The sequence below is a fragment of the Sinohyriopsis cumingii genome, chromosome 10, assembly GCF_028554795.1.
Source record: "Sinohyriopsis cumingii isolate HCF-2022 chromosome 10, ASM2855479v2, whole genome shotgun sequence".
Taxonomy (NCBI): Eukaryota; Metazoa; Mollusca; class Bivalvia; order Unionida; family Unionidae; genus Sinohyriopsis; species Sinohyriopsis cumingii.
Window position 1 is genome coordinate 38,143,795 of NC_142970.1, and position 23,065 is coordinate 38,166,859.

At 34.5% G+C, this 23,065-nt stretch overlaps 1 protein-coding gene across 2 annotated transcripts in view; it reads left to right on the forward strand.

Annotated features, from left to right (window-relative positions):
• Window positions 1-21,685, forward strand: part of LOC149789891 (histone-lysine N-methyltransferase EZH2-like) — a 104,376-nt gene extending 82,691 nt beyond the window's left edge. For both annotated transcript variants that reach the window (XM_089971963.1, XM_089971964.1), the window contains 3 exons: window positions 11,687-11,768; window positions 16,042-16,207; window positions 19,939-21,685. In XM_089971963.1, coding sequence (XP_089828089.1) covers window positions 11,687-11,768; window positions 16,042-16,207; window positions 19,939-19,999 — 309 coding nt within the window. In that variant the 3' untranslated portion in view covers window positions 20,000-21,685. The remainder of the gene's footprint in view (window positions 1-11,686; window positions 11,769-16,041; window positions 16,208-19,938) is intronic.
• Window positions 21,686-23,065: the final 1,380 nt, after the last annotated feature.

Below are 23,065 nucleotides of genomic sequence, written 5' to 3' on the forward strand. Positions count from 1 at the left end.
CAGTTCAAGGTCTGTGTAAGTGCATTATATAATGGCAGTTCATGGTCTGTGTAAGTGCATTATATAATGGCAGTTCAAGGTCTGTGTAAGTGCATTTTATAATGGCAGTTCAAGGTCTATGTAACTGCATAATATAATGGCAGTTCATGGTCAGTGTAAGTGCATAATATAATGGCAGTTCAAGGTCTGTCTAAGTGCATAATATAATGGCAGTTCAAGGTCTATGTAAGTGCATAATATAATGGCAGTTCAAGGTCTATGTAAATGCATTATATAATGACAGTTCAAGGTCTGTGTAAGTGCATAATATAATGGCAGTTCATGGTCTGTGTAAGTGCATTATATAATGGCAGTTCAAGGTCTGTGTAAGTGCATTATATAATGGCAGTTCAAGGTCTGTGTAAGTGCATAATATAATGGCAGTTCAAGGTCTGTGTAAGTGCATAATATAATGGCAGTTCAAGGTCTATGTAAGTGCATAATATAATGGCAGTTCAAGGTCTGTGTAAGTGTATAATATAATGGCAGTTCATGGTCAATGTAAGTGCATTATATAATGGCAGTTCAGGGTCTGTGTAAGTGCATAATATAATGGCAGTTCATGGTCTGTGTAAGTGCATTATATAATGGCAGTTCAAGGTCTGTGTAAGTGCATTATATAATGGCAGTTCAAGGTCTGTGTAAGTGTATAATATAATGGCAGTTCATGGTCAATGTAAGTGCATAATATAATGGCAGTTCATGGTCTGTGTAAGTGTATAATATAATGGCAGTTCAAGGTCTGTGTAAGTGTATAATATAATGGCAGTTCATGGTCAGTGTAAGTGCATTATATGATGGCAGTTCAGGGTCTGTGTAAGTGCATAATATAATGGCAGTTCATGGTCTGTGTGAGTGCATTATATAATGGCAGTTCAAGGTCTGTGTAACTGCATAATATAATGGCAGTTCATGGTCAGTGTAAGTGCATAATATAATGGCAGTTCAAGGTCTGTCTAAGTGCATAATATAATGGCAGTTCAAGGTCTATGTAAGTGCATAATATAATGGCAGTTCAAGGTCTATGTAAATGCATTATATAATGACAGTTCAAGGTCTGTGTAAGTGCATAATATAATGGCAGTTCATGGTCTGTGTAAGTGCATTATATAATGGCAGTTCAAGGTCTGTGTAAGTGCATTATATAATGGCAGTTCAAGGTCTGTGTAAGTGCATAATATAATGGCAGTTCAAGGTCTGTGTAAGTGCATAATATAATGGCAGTTCAAGGTCTATGTAAGTGCATAATATAATGGCAGTTCAAGGTCTGTGTAAGTGTATAATATAATGGCAGTTCATGGTCAATGTAAGTGCATTATATAATGGCAGTTCAGGGTCTGTGTAAGTGCATAATATAATGGCAGTTCATGGTCTGTGTAAGTGCATTATATAATGGCAGTTCAAGGTCTGTGTAAGTGCATTATATAATGGCAGTTCAAGGTCTGTGTAAGTGTATAATATAATGGCAGTTCATGGTCAATGTAAGTGCATAATATAATGGCAGTTCATGGTCTGTGTAAGTGTATAATATAATGGCAGTTCAAGGTCTGTGTAAGTGTATAATATAATGGCAGTTCATGGTCAGTGTAAGTGCATTATATGATGGCAGTTCAGGGTCTGTGTAAGTGCATAATATAATGGCAGTTCATGGTCTGTGTGAGTGCATTATATAATGGCAGTTCAAGGTCTGTGTAAGTGCATTATATAATGGCAGTTCAAGATCTGTGTAAGTGTATAATATAATGGCAGTTCATGGTCAATGTAAGTGCATAATATAATGGCAGTTCATGGTCTGTGTAAGTGTATAATATAATGGCAGTTCAAGGTCTGTGTAAGTGTATAATATAATGGCAGTTCATGGTCAGTGTAAGTGTATAATATAATGGCAGTTCAAGGTCTGTGTAAGTGCATAATATAATGGCAGTTCAAGGTCTGTGTAAGTGTATAATATAATGGCAGTTCAAGGTCAATGTAAGTGTATAATATAATGGCAGTTCAAGGTCTGTGTAAGTGCATAATATAATGGCAGTTCAAGGTCTGTGTAAGTGTATAATATAATGGCAGTTCAAGGTCTGTGTAAGTGTATAATATAATGGCAGTTCATGGTCAATGTAAGTGTATAATATAATGGCAGTTCAAGGTCTGTGTAAGTGCATAATATAATGGCAGTTCAAGGTCTGTGTAAGTGTATAATATAATGGCAGTTCATGGTCAATGTAAGTGTATAATATAATGGCAGTTCATGGTCAATGTAAGTGCATAATATAATGGCAGTTCAAGGTCTGTGTAAGTGTATAATATAATGGCAGTTCATGGTCAATGTAAGTGCATAATATAATGGCAGTTCAAGGTCTGTGTAAGTGTATAATATAATGGCAGTTCAAGGTCTGGGTAAGTGTATAATATAATGGCAGTTCATGGTCAATGTAAGTGTATAATATAATGGCAGTTCAAGGTCTGTGTAAGTGTATAATATAATGGCAGTTCAAGGTCTGTGTAAGTGTATAATATAATGGCAGTTCATGGTCAGTGTAAGTGTATAATATAATGGCAGTTCAAGGTCTGTGTAAGTGTATAATATAATGGCAGTTCAAGGTCTGTGTAAGTGTATAATATAATGGCAGTTCATGGTCAATGTAAGTGTATAATATAATGGCAGTTCATGGTCTGTGTAAGTGCATTATATAATGGCAGTTCAAGGTCTATGTAAGTGCATTATATAATGGCAGTTCATGGTCTGTGTAAGTGCATAATATAATGGCAGTTCAAGGTCTATGTAAGTGCATTATATAATGGCAGTTCATGGTCTGTGTAAGTGTATAATATAATGGCAGTTCATGGTCAATGTAAGTGTATAATATAATGGCAGTTCAAGGTCTGTGTAAGTGCATAATATAATGGCAGTTCAAGGTCTGTGTAAGTGTATAATATAATGGCAGTTCATGGTCGATGTAAGTGTATAATATAATGGCAGTTCATGGTCTGTGTAAGTGCATTATATAATGGCAGTTCAAGGTCTATGTAAGTGCATTATATAATGGCAGTTCATGGTCTGTGTAAGTGCATAATATAATGGCAGTTCAAGGTCTATGTAAGTGCATTATATAATGGCAGTTCAAGGTCTGTGTAAGTGTACAATATAATGGCAGTTCAAGGTCTGTGTAAGTGTATAATATAATGGCAGTTCATGGTCAATGTAAGTGTATAATATAATGGCAGTTCATGGTCTGTGTAAGTGCATTATATAATGGCAGTTCAAGGTCTATGTAAGTGTATAATATAATGGCAGTTCATGGTCGATGTAAGTGTATAATATAATGGCAGTTCATGGTCTGTGTAAGTGCATTATATAATGGCAGTTCAAGGTCTATGTAAGTGCATTATATAATGGCAGTTCATGGTCTGTGTAAGTGCATAATATAATGGCAGTTCAAGGTCTATGTAAGTGCATTATGTAATGGCAGTTCAAGGTCTGTGTAAGTGTATAATATAATGGCAGTTCAAGGTCTGTGTAAGTGTATAATATAATGGCAGTTCATGGTCAATGTAAGTGTATAATATAATGGCAGTTCATGGTCTGTGTAAGTGCATTATATAATGGCAGTTCAAGGTCTATGTAAGTGCATTATATAATGGCAGTTCATGGTCTGTGTAAGTGCATAATATAATGGCAGTTCAAGGTCTATGTAAGTGCATTATATAATGGCAGTTCATGGTCTGTGTAAGTGTATAATATAATGGCAGTTCAAGGTCTGTGTAAGTGTATAATATAATGGCAGTTCATGGTCTGTGTAAGTGCATAATATAATGGCAGTTCAAGGTCTATGTAAGTGCATTATATAATGGCAGTTCAAGGTCTGTGTAAGTGCATAATATAATGGCAGTTCATGTTCTGTGTAAGTGCATTATATAATGGCAGTTCAAGGTCTATGTAAGTGCATTATATAATGGCAGTTCAAGGTCTGTGTAAGTGCATAATATAATGGCAGTTCAAGGTCTGTGTAAGTGCATAATTTAATGGCAGTTCAAGGTCTGTGTAAGTGCATAATATAATGGCAGTTCAAGGTCTGTGTAAGTGTATAATATAATGGCAGTTCATGGTCAATGTAAGTGCATTATATAATGGCAGTTCAAGGTCTTTGTAAGTGCATAATATAATGGCAGTTCAGGGTCTGTGTAAGTGCATTATATAATGGCAGTTCAAGGTCTATGTAAGTGCATTATATAATGGCAGTTCAAGGTGGGTGTAAGTGCATAATATAATGGCAGTTCAAGGTCTGTGTAAGTGCATAATATAATGGCAGTTCATGGTCAATGTAAGTGTATAATATAATGGCAGTTCAAGGTCTGTGTAAGTGCATAATATAATGGCAGTTCAAGGTCTGTGTAAGTGTATAATATAATGGCAGTTCATGGTCGATGTAAGTGTATAATATAATGGCAGTTCAAGGTCTGTGTAAGTGCATAATATAATGGCAGTTCAAGGTCTGTGTAAGTGTATAATATAATGGCAGTTCATGGTCTGTAAGTGCATAATATAATGGCAGTTCAAGGTCTGTGTAAGTGTATAATATAATGGCAGTTCATGGTCTGTGTAAGTGCATAATATAATGGCAGTTCAAGGTCTGTGTAAGTGTATAATATAATGGCAGTTCAAGGTCTGTGTAAGTGCATAATATAATGGCAGTTCAAGGTCTGTGTAAGTGTATAATATAATGGCAGTTCAAGGTCTGTGTAAGTGTATAATATAATGGCAGTTCATGGTCAATGTAAGTGTATAATATAATGGCAGTTCAAGGTCTGTGTAAGTGTATAATATAATGGCAGTTCAAGGTCTGTGTAAGTGTATAATATAATGGCAGTTCAAGGTCTGTGTAAGTGTATAATATAATGGCAGTTCAAGGTCTGTGTAAGTGCATAATATAATGGCAGTTCAAGGTCTGTGTAAGTGCATAATATAATGGCAGTGCTAGGTCCATGTTTGCAGTTGAATTCAGCTTGTACATAACTATATGGCATTTTTTATATGAATGCTTGTATGAGGCTTGATGAGCAATGAATTCCATGCAACACTTCAACAGCATGTTTACATGTATTTGTTTACTTGGTATACACTTAATGGTGGACATTTGGGAAATTTAACTTTGATAATGTTATTTTAACTACTCCATGCTAGTTTTTGTTTATTTCATGACAGATTTCAAGACCCAAACAATTGGTCTTTAAAACCATAGAATGTCTTCACCATTTCATGAATTTATATTGCACAAAATGTTTAAAAATCATGAAAATCGGTGACCATGAAAATAAACAAAGTCAGCATATCCCTGTTATACTAAGGCTTAAAGTCATTGCAAGTTCATCGTCATTTTGATGTGGTGCGGAGGGGGTGATACAGCTAACTTCATCTTGTTTCAGTTACAAGTACCATACATACTTGCTTAAAAATTGGGTCCAACTGCAAACATCACAGACTCAGACGTGCCAACAGATATAGGTCTATACAGTTTGTTGGGCATCATTAGTAGAATAAACAACATAAACCCTGAGCCTCCAGCCCATTATATGATGGGAGATCAGCATCTGTGTTGTTTGCAGTTGTACTTGTAAGCAAGTATAGTTGGTTTCTGGTATATGATAATTGCTGGGAATACATCGTAAGGAACTATGAAAAAAAAAACAGGTTGTCAAAGCAAACTAATAAGTTTAATTTTAATATTTGCCTTTGATGAACCACAATTATGGTAAACATTAAAAGATTACAGATGTAATCCATCAATCAATTAAAGCAGGATTGGAAGATCATTATGTTTGTATGTATGTAATGCTTAGATGTACCTGTCCATCTGTCTGTCTGTCGACTGCTGGCCTAGTGGTTAGAGCATCTGCCTTGGATGGGGGAGGTTGTGGGTTCGATCCCCAGTTGAGTCATACCAAGGATTTAAAAAATGGTACTGACAGCTGCCTCACTTGGTGCTCAGTATTATGAGGTTAGTGTTGGGACTGGTCAGTCTGGTGTCAGGATAATGTGACTGGGTGGGACATCATGCTGTATGTCTGTGGCATGATGCCCCAGTGCTAGACACCACAATAAACTGCCACACTGTAGACATTGTAGTGATATGACTGAAATTTTTTAAAGTTTCAGTAAAAAAATAAAATCACACATACTCACAGTCTGTAAACATTTTTGTTTCTGATGGGTAACTCTCAAATCATTCAAGTCTATCCAGCAAACTTGGAACACATTATGGATGTTGCATTGAAGTAATGTTGTATAGAGGTGTTTTTGCATTGGGGTGATGTTGTATAGAGGTGTTCTTCATTGGGGTGATGTTGTATAGAGGTGTTCTTGCATTGGGGTGATGTTGTATAGAGGTGTTCTTGCATTGAAGTAATGTTGTATAGAGGTGTTTTTGCATTGGGGTGATGTTGTATAGAGGTGTTCTTGCATTGGGTTGATGTTGTATAGAGGTGTTCTTGCATTGAAGTAATGTTGTATAGAGGTGTTTTTGCATTGGGGTGATGTTGTATAGAGGTGTTTTTGCATTGGGGTGATGTTGTATAGAGGTGTTCTTGCATTGGGGTGATGTTGTATAGAGGTGTTCTTGCATTGGGGTGATGTTGTATAGAGGTGTTCTTGCATTGGGGTGATGTTGTATAGAGGTGTTTTTGCATTGGGGTGATGTTGTATAGAGGTGTTTTTGCATTGGGGTGATGTTGTATAGAGGTGAAATTATATATGACATTTTATATTTATGGAGGTTATAATATTGTAAAGAGATGATGCTGCATGGAGGTGATGAAGTGATATTGTGTACAGGTGATTTGTGTAAAGGCAATGTTATATAGTGGGGATATTGTTGTGTACAGGTGATTTGTGTAAAGGCAATGTTATATAGTGGTGATATTGTGTACAGGTGATTTGTATAAAGGCAGTGTTATATAGTGGTGACATTGTGTACAGGTGATTTATATAAAGGCAATTGTATATAGTAGTGATATTGTGTAAGGTGATTTATATAAAGGCAATTGTATATAGTGGTGATATTGGGTACAGGTGATTTGTATAAAGGCAATGTTATATAGTGGTGATATTGTGTAATGGTGATTTGTATAAAGGCAATGTTATATAGTGGTGATACTGTGTACAGGTGATTTATATAAAGGCAATTGTATATAGTGGTGATATTGTGTACAGGTGATTTGTATAAAGGCAATGTTATATAGTGGTGATATTGTGTACAGGTGATTTGTATAAAGGCAATTGTATATAGTGGTGATATTGTGTACAGGTGATTTATATAAAGGCAATGTTATATAGTGGTGATATTGTGTACAGGTGATTTGTATAAAGGCAATTGTATATAGTGGTGATATTGTGTACAGGTGATTTGTATAAAGGCAATGTTATATAGTGGTGATATTGTGTACAGGTGATTTATATAAAGGCAGTGTTATATAGTGGTGATATTGTGTACAGGTGATTTATATAAAGGCAATTGTATATAGTATTGATATTGCGTACAGGTGATTTGTATAAAGGCAATTGTATATAGTGGTGATATTGTGTACAGGTGATTTATATAAAGGCAGTGTTACATAGTGGTGATATTGTGTAATGGTGATTTGTATAAAGGCAGTGTTATATAGTGGTGATATTGTGTACAGGTGATTTATATAAAGGCAATTGTATATAGTGGTGATATTGTGTACAGGTGATTTGTATAAAGGCAATTGAATATAGTGGTGATATTGTGTACAGGTGATTTGTATAAAGGCAATGTTATATAGTGGTGATATTGTGTACAGGTGATTTATATAAAGGCAGTGTTATATAGTGGTGATATTGTGTACAGGTGATTTGTATAAAGGCAATTGTATATAGTGGTGATATTGTGTACAGGTGATTTATATAAAGGCAGTGTTATATAGTGGTGATATTGTGTAATGGTGATTTGTATAAAGGCAGTGTTATATAGTGGTGATGTTGTGTACAGGTGATTTATATAAAGGCAATTGTATATAGTGGTGATATTGTGTACAGGTGATTTGTATAAAGGCAATGTTATATAGTGGTGATATTGTGTACAGGTGATTTATATAAAGGCAGTGTTATATAGTGGTGATATTGTGTACAGGTGATTTATATAAAGGCAGTGTTATATAGTGGTGGTATTGTGTACAGGTGATTTATATAAAGGCAATGTTATATAGTGGTGATATTGTGTACAGGTGATTTATATAAAGGCAATTGTATATAGTGGTGATATTGTGTACAGGTGATTTGTATAAAGGCAATGTTATATAGTGGTGATATTGTTGTGTACAGGTGATTTGTATAAAGGCAATTGTATATAGTGGTGATATTGTGTAATGGTGATTTGTATAAAGGCAGTGTTATATAGTGGTGATATTGTGTACAGGTGATTTGTATAAAGGCAAGGTTATATAGTGGTGATATTGTGTACAGGTGATTTGTATAAAGGCAATGTTATATTGTGGTGATATTGTGTACAGGTGATTTATATAAAGGCAATTGTATATAGTGGTGATATTGTGTACAGGTGATTTGTATAAAGGCAATGTTATATAGTGGCAATATTGTGTACAGGTGATTTATATAAAGGCAATGTTATATAGTGGTGATATTGTGTACAGGTGATTTGTATAAAGGCAATTGTATATAGTGGTGATATTGTGTACAGGTGATTTGTATAAAGGCAATGTTATATAGTGATGATATTGTGTACAGGTGATTTATATAAAGGCAGTGTTATATAGTGGTGGTATTGTGTACAGGTGATTTATATAAAGGCAATGTTATATAGTGGTGATATTGTGTACAGGTGATTTATATAAAGGCAGTGTTATATAGTGGTGGTATTGTGTACAGGTGATTTATATAAAGGCAATTGTATATAGTGGTGATATTGTGTACAGGTGATTTGTATAAAGGCAATGTTATATAGTGGTGATATTGTTGTGTACAGGTGATTTGTATAAAGGCAATTGTATATAGTGGTGATATTGTGTAATGGTGATTTGTATAAAGGCAGTGTTATATAGTGGTGATATTGTGTACAGGTGATTTGTATAAAGGCAATGTTATATAGTGGTGATATTGTGTACAGGTGATTTATATAAAGGCAATGTTATATAGTGGTGATATTGTGTACAGGTGATTTATATAAAGGCAGTGTTATATAGTGGTGATATTGTGTACAGGTGATTTATATAAAGGCAATGTTATATAGTGGTGGTATTGTGTACAGGTGATTTATATAAAGGCAGTGTTATATAGTGGTGATATTGTGTACAGGTGATTTATATAAAGGCAATGTTATATAGTGGTGATATTGTGTACAGGTGATTTGTATAAAGGCAATTGTATATAGTGGTGATATTGTGTACAGGTGATTTGTATAAAGGCAATGTTATATAGTGGTGATATTGTGTACAGGTGATTTATATAAAGGCAGTGTTATGTAGTGGTGGTATTGTGTACAGGTGATTTATATAAAGGCAATGTTATATAGTGGTGATATTGTGTACAGGTGATTTATATAAAGGCAGTGTTATGTACTGGTGATATTGTGTACAGGTGATTTGTATAAAGGCAATTGTATATAGTGGTGATATTGTGTACAGGTGATTTGTATAAAGGCAATGTTATATAGTGGTGATATTGTGTACAGGTGATTTATATAAAGGCAATTGTATATAGTGGTGATATTGTGTACAGGTGATTTGTATAAAGGCAATGTTATATAGTGGTGATATTGTTGTGTACAGGTGATTTGTATAAAGGCAATGTTATATAGTGGTGATATTGTGTACAGGTGATTTATATAAAGGCAGTGTTATATAGTGGTGATATTGTGTACAGGTGATTTGTATAAAGGCAATTATATATAGTGGTGATATTGTGTACATGTGATTTGTATAAAGACAATGTTATATAGTGGTGATATTGTGTACAGAGGTGATGTTGTATAAAGGCAATGTTATATAGTGGTGATATTGTGTACAGGTGATTTGTATAAAGGCAATGTTATATAGTGGTGATATTGTGTACAGAGGTGATGTTGTATAGATACTTACAATACTGCATTCAATATATTTGATATTACCCTGAGAACAAAGTTCAGTATAAGCAGTGTGTAAATTGATATTGCTGCATGATAAGTTTTGTAAGAGTCCATTTGAATGTGATGATGAGTTCTGTAAGAGTCCATAAGAATGTGATCATAAGTTCTGTAAGAGTCCATAAGAATGCGATGATAAGTTCTGTTAGAGTCCATAAGAATGCAATGATAAGTTCTGTAAGAGTCCATAAGAATGCAATGATAAGTTCTGTAAGAGTCCATAAGAATGCGATGATAAGTTCTGTAAGAGTTCATAAGAATGTGATCATAAGTTCTGTAAGAGTCCATAAGAATGCGATGATAAGTTCTGTAAGAGTCCATAAGAATGCGATGATAAGTTCTGTTAGAGTCCATAAGAATGTGATCATAAGTTCTGTAAGAGTCCATAAGAATGCGATGATAAGTTCTGTACGAGTCCATAAGAATGCAATAAGTTCTGTTAGAGTCCATAAGAATGCGATCATAAGTTCTGTAAGAGTCCATAAGAATGTGATCATAAGTTCTGTAAGAGTCCATAAGAATGCAATGATAAGTTCTGTAAGAGTCCATAAGAATGCGATGATAAGTTCTGTACGAGTCCATAAGAATGCAATAAGTTCTGTTAGAGTCCATAAGAATGCGATCATAAGTTCTGTAAGAGTCCATAAGAATGTGATCACAAGTTCTGTAAGAGTCCATAAGAATGCAATGATAAGTTCTGTAAGAGTCCATAAGAATGCGATAAGTTCTGTTAGAGTCCATAAGAATGTGATCATAAGTTCTGTAAGAGTCCATAAGAATGTGATAAGTTCTGTAAGAGGCCATAAGAATGTGATCATAAGTTCTGTAAGAGTCCATAAGAATGCAATGATAAGTTCTGTAAGAGTCCATAAGAGTGCGATGATAAGTTCTGTAAGAGTCCATAAGAATGCGATAAGTTCTGTTAGAGTCCATAAGAATGTGATCATAAGTTCTGTAAGAGTCCATAAGAATGTGATAAGTTCTGTAAGAGGCCATAAGAATGTGATCATAAGTTCTGTAAGAGTCCATAAGAATGTGATGATAAGTTCTGTAAGAGTCCATAAGAATGCAATGATAAGTTCTGTAAGAGTCCATAAGAATGCGATGATAAGTTCCGTAAGAGTCCATAAGAATGTGATAAGTTCTGTTAGAGTCCATAAGATAGTGATCATAAGTTCTGTAAGAGTCCATACGAATGTGATCACAAGTTCTGTAAGAGTCCATAAGAATGCGATGATAAGTTCTGTAAGAGTCCATAAGAATGCGATAAGTTCTGTTAGAGTCCATAAGAATGTGATCATAAGTTCTGTAAGAGTCCATAAGAATGCGATCATAAGTTCTGTAAGAGTCCATAAGAATATGATCATAAGTTCTGTAAGAGTCCATATAAAAGAATGCGATGATAAGTTCTGTAAGAGTCCATAGGAATGTGATGATAAGTTCTGTAAGAGTCCATAAGAATATGATGACGTTGAATCTCAGGATGATCTTTATTTCAGATAATTTCACAAGATGAGGCAGATAGAAGAGGAAAAGTTTATGACAAATATATGAGCAGTTTTCTCTTCAATTTGAATAATGGTAATATTGATGACATGAGAGTACTGTCAATAATGGTAATATTTATGACATGAGAATACTGTCAGTAATGGTAATATTGATGACATGAGAGTATTGTCAGTAGTAGTAATAATACTGTCAGTAATAGTAATATTGATAACATGAGAGTGCTGTGAATAATGGTGATATTGATATCATGAGAGTACTGTGAATAATGATAATATTAAAGACATGAGAGTACTGAGTATAATGTTAATATTGATGACATGAGAGTACTGAGTATAATGGTAATATTGATGACATGAGAGTACTGACTATAATGGTAATATTGATGACATGAGAGTACTGTCTATAATGGTAATATTGATGACATGAGAGTACTATGTACAATTGTAATATTGATGGCATGAGAGTACTATGTACAGTTGTAATATTGATGACATGAGAGTATGGTCAATAATGGTAACATAAATTACATGAGAGTACTGTGAATAATGTTAGTATTAAAGACTTGAGAGTACTAAGAATAATGGTGATATTGATGACATGAGAGTTCTGTGAACATTGGTAATTTTGATGACATGAGAGTACTGTCAGTAATGGTAATGTTAATGACATGAGATCACTTTGAATAATGGTAATATTAAAGGCATGAGAGCACTGAGAATAATGGTGATATAGATGACATGAGAGTACTATGAACAATTTTAATAATGATGACATGAGAGTACTGTGAATAATGGTAATAGTGGTTGCATGGGAGTAGTCTAATAGTAATATTGATGACATGAGAGTACTTTGAATAATGGTAATATTGATGACATATCACTTTATTGGGGGTATGGGTGGGTTGATTTCAGTAATGCTGTGAAATTTGAATTTCGGAATTTAAAAAAAAGCAAGGATTCACCCATGGAAACTGATTGCATTTGTATATGTGTGAGTTTAAACTAATTTGATATCAATTGGTTCCATGATTTAAAGAATGATATAGTAAAAAGTTTTCTCTTCCAAAACTAAATGCATTTACAGTATTTATTATTCACATTACAATATGTGTATATCATTACAATGAACATTACTGTACATGACTGTATTTAACATTACAGTATATACACATCACTACATTTAACATTACAGTATATATATATATATATATACATCCTACAGTTATTGTTACAATACATGTAACATCAGGCATGCTGCTATTGTGCATGAATGCATGAATCGTGCAAAATTTGTATAAATCTGTGCTCTTGGAAAGGGGTGATGTGCAAGAATTCCAGAATTCCTTCAAATTAGTTTAAACTCACACATATACAAATGCAAGCGGTGCAGAATACGTTTTTCTATTTAACTGTTAACACAGAAAATGTTTTTTGTGACAGAAGTTTATCAGTGCCTTATCTGTTTATGAGTACTGTTATATATCAGTACCTTATCTGTATATGAATACTGTTATATATCAGTGCCTTATCTGTATATGAATACTGTTATATATCAGTACCTTATCTGTGTATGAATATTGTTATATATCAGTGCCTTATCTGTATATGAATACTGTTATATATCAGTGGCTTATCTGTATATGAATACTGTTATATATCAGGGGAAAAAATAATTAAAAAATAGGCAGCAGGAGAGTGTAGAAAAATCAATGGATGAAACCATTTTCTGCCTGAATTTCTGAACGACAAATTAATTTAGTCAATTTCTGAAGGATAATGCTGTGAATTTCTGAATGATAAATGAATGTGGTGATTGTTGCAATGATAAATTAATGCAGAATTTCAGAATGGTAATGTATTGCAGTGAATCCTTTGAAAAAGAAATTATGTCAATTGACTGACATACTTCCCTCCAAAAATGTGAATTTAAAAAAGCTTTTATGATCTAAGAATACAGATTAAAGTAGTCTAGAATTTAACAAATGAAAAAAACAATATTAACAAATGAAAACATAACAGTAATAATAATAGTAATGCCATTCAAGATCACCTGTGTTAAGAGAGCACCTTGACCTTCGCCCCATAAGTTCCTACTAAAGACAGGAGTGTAAAATTGTTTGATTGTGTATCTGAATGGATAACAAGTCTCTGTATTTATCACTGTACAGTAAAACCTGTTATGAGAGACCGCCCCTTCTGCCAACCAAAAGCGGTCTCTCAAGACTGGTGGTCTCTCATAAGAGGTGTGTGAAAAGGGACTGGTTTTCAGGGTCAATAGTTAGCATTGTTAAAAAATAAATAATACCCATACTCACTGTACATGCATCATATCCTTTATTCATGAATCTTGTTAAATATTGCATGCATTCCTCTCAAAATATCTTTATATAATAAAGATATACATCTATCAAACAACGAAAATAAAATTTATATTTCAACATCACATTAATATGTACAAAAAATGAACAGTTAGATATGATGTATATATCTTATTTTATACACTTATTCACTTGTTTTTTTAAAAGAAGTCCATTATACTTCTTTGTTGACATGTTTTACTCAGCTATTTGGTCTGAACATGTATCTCAATTATTGCCTTTTCCAGAATCAACTTTCCACTTACTGGTATGTTTTTACTCCTTGCAACACAAAACCACTCCCATACTCGCTCGTCCAGATCTCCGTAAACTGTCCGTCGTGCCATGGCATATTTCCTCTGTGCTTGTGCACCTTTCTGCCATTCGTTTCTAATGGACTTTTTGTCTTTGATTACATTTTGAACTTGCGTTTTACCGACGCTTAAGCTGACTGCTATTTTGCGAGTGGTCTCGCCTTTTTCATTTCTTTCAATGACATTAATCCTTTCTTCCAGTGTTAAAATGTTTCTGTTTTTCAGCGGAGATTCTGCCGTTGTTATTAGTGTTGACGTTATAAAGACTATCGGTTTTGATCAGGTTTTGGGGAATTGTGGAATAAATATATATTATGTACCAATGAATGAAACCAAAAGACATAATTAACTCATCAAGAAACAATACATTTATTCTTAGACGAAGTTTAAATCAACAGCGTTATAGCTCGATAAACAAGTGTTCCGACCATCTGCACCCACGGTAAACAGATTGTGGCTTGGTGAAACACTAACAAAAGAAATAAAAAATAATTTTAAAAAAATCCGGAAATGATTATCACTTTCTAGCATTAAAGACAATGAGCTCATTCACCCTCCAGGCATTATGGATTAACTGGAAAGCAAACGACGTACTCAAACCAACACTGAAGCCCTTTCAAACGATTTCTCACTTGGACATAAGGACTACCGGCGTTTTGTGAGTTTTCATAAAGATAAAGAAAAAATACAAACCTCTAAATTGACTTCGTATATCCATCATTACTCCCTTTGATGTTACTCTTACTGGCTATTCACATGACTTCGGCACTACAATGGCGGTTAGTGACATGTACTTTAGTCTGGTTTACTGCAGTTTACAAATGACACTGTACGCTGGAGTTGTAAATTTCACAAAACTGGTACTGTAGCAAGACAAATTATTTTTAAATACTTTATTAGAGCAATCTTTGCTATTTATGCAGTCTTTGTTACAAAGGATTAAATGATGGTTAGAGGTGTTTATCCAGATATATGGTTGTTCAACTATAGTGTTATTTAATGTGTACTTTGTTTGCATACTACATTTATCCCGAGCTCTAGTGTTTACAAAAGATTAAGTTAAGGTCAGTGGTGTCAATCTGTTTTGATTTTTTGGCGATGCGGTCGTTCATAGCAGTGTCAAAATGCATATTTTGCCAAGAAATCGCGGTCGCTGGTCGCGTTTAGCAGGTGGTCGTCCATAACAGAGCGTTTATATAGTAAAATCGATCCATGCATTACGATTGTGGTCGGAAATGACAGGTGGTCGCTCATAGCAGAGGTCGCTCATGACAGGTTTTACTGTACATTCATTTATATTTGCAATTATCATGTACAGTATATATATATAATTGTAATGTGCAGTGTATATATGGAATTATGTACAGTGTAGATGTGTAATTGTCATGTACAATTATATATATATATATATGTATGTATATATATATATATATATATATATATATATATATATATATATATATATATATATCATCTACATTGTATACATGTAATTATCATGTTGTGTGTGTGTGTGTGTGTATATATATATATATATATATATATATGTTTGTAATATTCAGTTATGAATTTATTAACATAGAATTTTATTCCATTCTGTCAATTTATGGGTTAACTTTATAGACATTTTGATAAATGATTCTCTGTATTAATTAGATGTGCTTTAATTTGTTAGATTTTGTTGTGGATGCCACCAGGAAGGGGAACAAGATCCGATTTGCCAACCATTCTGTAAATCCCAACTGTTATGCCAAAGTTATGATGGTGAATGGAGACCACAGGATTGGGATCTTTGCTAAACGGCCAATACAAGCTGGAGAAGAGCTCTTCTTTGACTACAGGTCAGTTGTTGCACTTGATTTTTGCTATATACATAGTGCCAACCCTCACAAATTTGGTGTGAATTTCACTACTTTTTCAGTGATTCACGAATTCACGCCTCAAGCCAAGAATTCACGAATTTTCCAATTCTCAATTATTTTAAATCTTTCATAACATAACCAATTTCATGTTAAGCGCTAGTCGTGATATTCACAGTTCCCGAAACGGTCCGGTACTGCTGGTCATGATATTAGTAGAACTACAGCCGATTAGTACAGTTGGTCTGGTAGGAAGCATTTTAGCCTATTTTAATCTATATGTATAAGAGTAGGTTTACAAATGCTTTTGAGAGAAACTGGGGCCTAACCGGAATTTTGCTCTGTGCATGCGTCACCAGCACTGATTTGAGTTACCATTCAGCATCGCATGTAAAATGTTGAAAATGTCTTCACCACCAAGGAAAAAGAAATGTATTGCTCAAAAAGTGAAGTTTAATTTGGAATATATCAAAAATTGGCCGTGCATTCTGCCATTAAACATTGATATACATCATGCTTTTTGCACACAAGTGTGCCACAAATTCTAGTATTGCGCATGGTTGCAGAAATGATGTGAGGAAGTACATCGGTTGCAAAAGACACGTAGAAGTTGGGAAAATTAAGAATTAGCAGATTTCAACTCTGAACTATTATAAACCATCAGCGGAAGAACTACAAGCTACCAACGCTGAAGCATTATTTGTGAGTTTTCTTGTTGAAGACAATCTACCTTTATCAGCTGGAGATCATGCTAAACATTTGTTCCAACAAATGTTCCCAGACTTGAAAATCGCTTCCAGATTTTCCTGTGGAAGAACCAAAAGTGCTGCAGCTCTTGTGCATTCCTCACAGCAACAGTGACAGCCAAAGATTATTTTCTCTAGTGAGGAAAAATAAGACAGACTTTAGGGCCTCCTTAGCTGCAGAAAATTTGTCAGCAATTTTATTCACCAATATCAACCAGCAGGCAAGAAATCTGAATTATTTAGAAAACAAATTTACAATCAAGCAGTTGAGGAAGTTCAAGTCTGCCACAGTATCATGTCTTGATAAATAACCAGAAGAACAAGTGAAGTTTATGAATGCCATAATAAATAGAAATGCAGATATATTTCTGCATATAAGTAGTGTTAGTTTTATATTGCGATCTTGATATAATGTAGTATTGACGGTCAGAGTGGATGAGTTATTGTCATGGTATTTTTCACTAATTCATGTCCAAATTCATGACTTTTTATCCCTATTTTCACTAATTGTGAGCCTGGAAGGTTGACAGCTATGTATATAACCTTTTAGATATTAAAAAAACTGTCTGTACAAGAAGAGTAAAGTACAGAATAAACTTTTTGCCCCAGCATTAAATCAGGATATTCAGTTTCTTCAAATACGTTACCCAGTCATAATATCTTAAGAGAGCTACTACTACCTTGCAAATCGGGGCCCCGAGTGGCCGAGTGGTCTAAAGCGCTCTCCGTTACGGATCACTGCCATCTCACCTCTGTCTGTGTGGGTTCGAGCCTCGGATTCAGCCAATGTGGGTATGTGAGAAAGCCTGCCAGTAGCTTCTCGTGGGTTGGTGGTTCTTTCCGGGGTTTTGCCGGGTTCTTCCTCCACCACTAATACTGGCCGCCATGTATAGCCTATCGTGTGCTGAAAAATGGCGTTAAACCCTACAACAACAACAACAACCTTGCAAATCCATCCCACCCACCCTTTCTACTTTTAGCTAAGAAAGCTAAAAGTTGTCCGACAACCTTTTGGTCTGGTAGTGTGATCTTCCCATACAATTTTTCTGTGCCGACTGAGGCTGTTTTTTTTTTTTTTTACTAGGACTAAAACAGAAATAATACATGGAAGAGAAAAAGCGTAAATATAACCAACCTATGAGAAATTCATTTTTATTGAGCATTTGCAAGTTGTTTAGACAAATGTTACTTCAGACAGACTTTAAATTTTATGTTCACATCATTTCATTTTTATGTGCCCATGATAGAGCATGTGTATTTTATTATGATATTACATCTGTGTGTGCCTCAGTCTGTTTGTTACTAATTTCATTTTTGTATAATAACTTGAGTTCTGCATTGTCTATTTTTGGCAAAACATATGTATGGCTTTCACATCGGGTAAAGAAGAAGACTATCAACTTATGGCTTAAAAGGTCAAGGTTAAGGTTACTGTGACTGAAGCCTATGACTGAAAACAGAGATAGTTTTTCATAACTTTTGTTCTCTTTGTTTTTGACCAGAGTTTGTATTTTGAGGTATGGAGGAGGTGGGCAGTGTGATTGAATGAGGCATTAACCTTATTTCTGCACCAAACTTGACCAAACTTAGTAGATGGCTTGCACTTTAACTAAGAAAATGCATAATGTGTTTTGGTTTGAAACAGTGGTCAAGGTCATTGACATTTATTCATCATCACAGGCTGGGACTAAACTTTGCGGATGGCTTATACATTGGGTAAGGAAAAAGCCCATTGATTTTGAGGTCAAAATATCAAATCTGAAGGTCACTGTGTTTGAAAGAAGAAGAATATCCTCTACATACAGATTACAGTTCTTGGGAAATGTACATTTTGGGTAAGAAATATGCCTATTGATTTTGGGGCCAAAATGTCAAATCTCAGTGTCATTGTGGCTGAAAGGAAACTTTGTTTGTGGCCAAAACAATGTTATCTTTTTCTGTATCCATCTCTCTTTTTTGTTGACAATCTAATGGACTCATTTCTTGTACATTTTGTTTTGCATTGAGAAATTAAATATCTGTATACCAGTCCATTGTCTCTACTGCTGTTCATACTGAAAACTCTGTAACAAATGTTATACATACAAGTTTTAATTTCTTGATTTTCATCAATTTGATTTCTGAATGCAGAATTTTGCCATAAACTTGGTTTATAAAATTGTGCAAAATCTGGACCAGTTGGCATCTGTGCTTTGGAGTGGGCATGTATTACTAGTAATATTCCAAACACAGTAATTTTGTGTTAAACCATTGTGTGGTGTTAAATCCTCACTTACATTGCAGAATAAAGAACTATAAGAAAATTACCATGCCCTGTACTTGAATAAAAAATAATAAGCAAAGAATTAGGTAGTAAATATTAATTAGTACTGAATTAAAATAGACTGTGACCTGTTAGCTGTAGAACTAGATTCTATTATCAAATTATCACCTGACCTGCTAGTCTGATGATTATAAAGTACCATGTTATCTGTTAGTCTTGTGACCTCTTGGACTGCCCCGGTGGCCTAGTGGTTAGAACATCCACCTTGGAAGCAGGAGGTCATGGGTTTGAAGCCCGGCCGAGTCATACCAAAGACTTACAAAAATGGTACTTACAACTGCTTCGCTAGGCGCTCAGCATTAAGAGGCTAGTGTTAGGAATGGTCGGCCTGGTGTAAAGATAATGTGACTGGGTGGAACATAATGCAGCATGATGTCTCACTGCTAGACATCAATATAAACTGCCACACTGCAGACATCATAGTGATATGACTGAAAAATTGTTAAAGTTACATTAAAAATCCTAATCACACACATGTGACCTATTGGGCTAATGATGTTTGCTGTAGAACTAGATCTTATATCAAAATGCCATGTGACATGTTAACCTGTGATAATATAAACTATAGAACTAAATCCTATATCAAAATACAATGTGACCTGTTAACCTGTGATAATATAAACTATATCAAAATTTTCTTTCAGATATGGACCTACAGAACAGCTGAAATTTGTTGGGATAGAGAGGGATGTTGAAGTTTCCTAAATAGCTCGGTGCAATACAGTTATTTTTCACTTCATAGTAAATAAAAAAATCAAGAGACAGAATATCATGTTTGGGATTTTGCAAATGTAAATCCTTAATTTGCCTACATTTTATAATTGATTTGCTTTTATTGCTTTAAGGTTCTTAGAATTGTCACTATGGTAACCATTTGAAGTTTCATTTGTCTATTAAGCTCTTGTTGAATTTGAGAACAGGATACATATACATACGTTCAGACTAAAGATACAAATTGACCTTATTGTATCATTTGTATCATTAGGATTAGAGGTATATGATATTATCGTATACTGGTTTGCTGTGGTTTGTACCACAGTACTTTTCCACCATTTTTGGTGTTCAGTAGTTTCTGTCAGTACCTGATTTATATTTGTTAGTCCTTGATTGCATAGTTTTCGTGTGTCATGTATGCAAACACATCAGTCAAGTGTAATGTTATAAAAATAGCTTGGATCAAATCCAACATTTGGGAACATTTCGGATTAAAGAAATGGGAAAAATGACATTTTTTTTCTGATTTCTAATAGCATTTTTAAATGTGTTAGGCAATTTATCAATGTGTTAAGCACATGTATTCAATTTATAAAATTGAGAATCAGACTCAGATTTTTAGGAGAGCAGATATTGAGTTAAATTTAATGGAAGTTCTCTTGTCAAGTTAATATTTGTTCATTTGTTGAGTAAATGTATTTGTTTAATGTTTACTGGCCGTCCGTAATAAATACCTTCCTCAGTTGTTGGCATTGGTGCTGGTATCCCACTCAGTTGTTGGTATTGGTGCTGGCATTCCAGTCAGTTTCCTTGCCTGTTAAATCAGTAGTTTAGCTCGTAGAGTGTAGTCTTCAGTGTAAACACTTCCCATTTGAGTGTAGTCTTCAGTGTAAACATTTCCCGTTTGAGTGTAGTCTTCAGTGTAAACACTTCCCATTTGAGTGTAGTCTTCAGTGTAAACACTTCCCATTTGAGTGTAGTCTTCAGTGTAAACACTTCCCATTTGAATGTAGTCTTCAGTTTAAACACTTCCCATTTGAGTGTAGTCTTCAGTGTAAACACTTCCCATTTGAGTGTAGTCTTCAGTGTAAACACTTCCCATTTGAGTGTAGTCTTCAGTGTAAACACTTCCCATTTGAGTGTAGTCATGAGTGTAAACACTTCCCATTTGAGTGTAGTCTTCAGTTTAAACACTTCCCATTTGAGTGTAGTCTTCAGTGTAAACACTTCGAATTTGAGTGTAGTCTTTAGTGTAAATGGCCACTGTACAAAATTTTGATAGTAGAAATGTACAAAGGAATTTCTTAAAATCGAGCCATAGAGAATTTTTCATTTTCAGTTTTAAAGGTTTTCTGATAGAATGTTCATAGTATGTGAGCATGTTTAATCAATTTTATCGTTAAAATATTATACTATATTAGCAATAATTGTCAAAATTACTGTAATAATAATTAGCATTACAGTCTATGGGAATTTGTTGTCTCGGCTATCATACACATCAGCTGTGGTGTTTAAGTGAAGCTTCTTTACACATTGTTTTATGTCAAACATTTATAACCTGTAAATATATTAGAAGGCTTAAGTTTGTTAAAATTGTAGTTTTTACATGAGGATGTATATATTTGAAATGTGTATATATATATATATATTTGTTCAAAAAATAAACATGCATTTTCAGATACTGTGTTGTTTCATATCTTACTTTTATCTTAGTACATTTGGGGCTCCAAGTAAAATTCAATAAATTATTTCTCTAGAATTCAAAGTGAAACTTTAAAAGGAACAGAGTTATGAATTCAATCCCAAATTGTCTTAAAACTTGTGTCCCAGGTTCGAAAAAAGAGTATTCTGAATCAGTTCCAGTGGCTTTCAGAATGAATTCCCATCTTGACTCTGCTGATATGCCAATAATCATGCTGGTGTGTGAACATTATTGTTATATATAACAGTGATGCAATCCAAAATATCTTGAAATGAATTCACAATAATCCCAAAATAGTGATTTAGTCCCAAAATTATAAAAGAGCACTTTGTAATTCCAGTGAATAATTTTAATAAATAAATATCTCAACCTATAGTTGAATAAAACTACAAGACTTATTCCACTACAGATGCTAAGAATGAATAATTATGATGAAAACAACTTTAATTAAAAATTATTAAAGAGGCAATAAGTGGACCAAGATGAGGGTCAAAATACATTTCTAGAACATTCTAAGATGTAAATATTGTAAGGTCTTTTACTTGATAATGATCGTGACAAACGGGAGGTAAGCCAGGAATTGCCAAGGGGAAAACCCGCATCTGAACTCGAATCCAAATAAACATGAATACAAATATTAGCTTAAGTACAAATATTATTTTAAGGTTTAAAGCCAAGGAAGACAAGTTGTGCGAGCTCATCGACCGGTGATATGCATGTGGCTCCAGAGTCCGACTTCTGAAGCAGGTGGAGCATTGGACACTGGTGGTTGGGGGTGGCTGCGGTCAACTTCGAAGGTGGAACAGGCTTTTCTGTTCAGGGCTTGCCAGTGGCTTCTGTCTGAGGCAGCAAGCTCGAGTTGGTGGGGTTGAAGGTCTGTCCATTTGATCTGCTTCTTGAGACTGTCTTTGTGCCTTTTGCAAGGACAGCCTTGTTTCGGTTGCCCTGGTCTAGCTTGCTGCTTTGTGATTCTTTTTTTAATCCATGTAAGGAGTGTATATGACGGCATACAGATTCATGTTCTGCTCAAGGCACTTCTCTTGGACTTATCTCACTGTGAAGATCATGTCAACTGTGCTGCGGTCTGGGTGAAAACCACACTGAGATTTGGGGAGGTTATCTTCTGCCGCTGCCACAATAAGCCTATTGAGAATGATACAAGCAAGTATTTTGCCAGCTATGGAGAGGAAGGAGATACCTCTGTAGTTAATGCAGTCCGCACATGTGCCTTTATTCTTATGGAGGGTCACAATTGATGCATCACGGAGGCTGTCTGGCATCTCCTCTTGTGTCCAGGGTTCCCATGCTCCCAGGAAAAAAGGGGGGAGAAATGATCCTTTTTTTTCTCATGACTG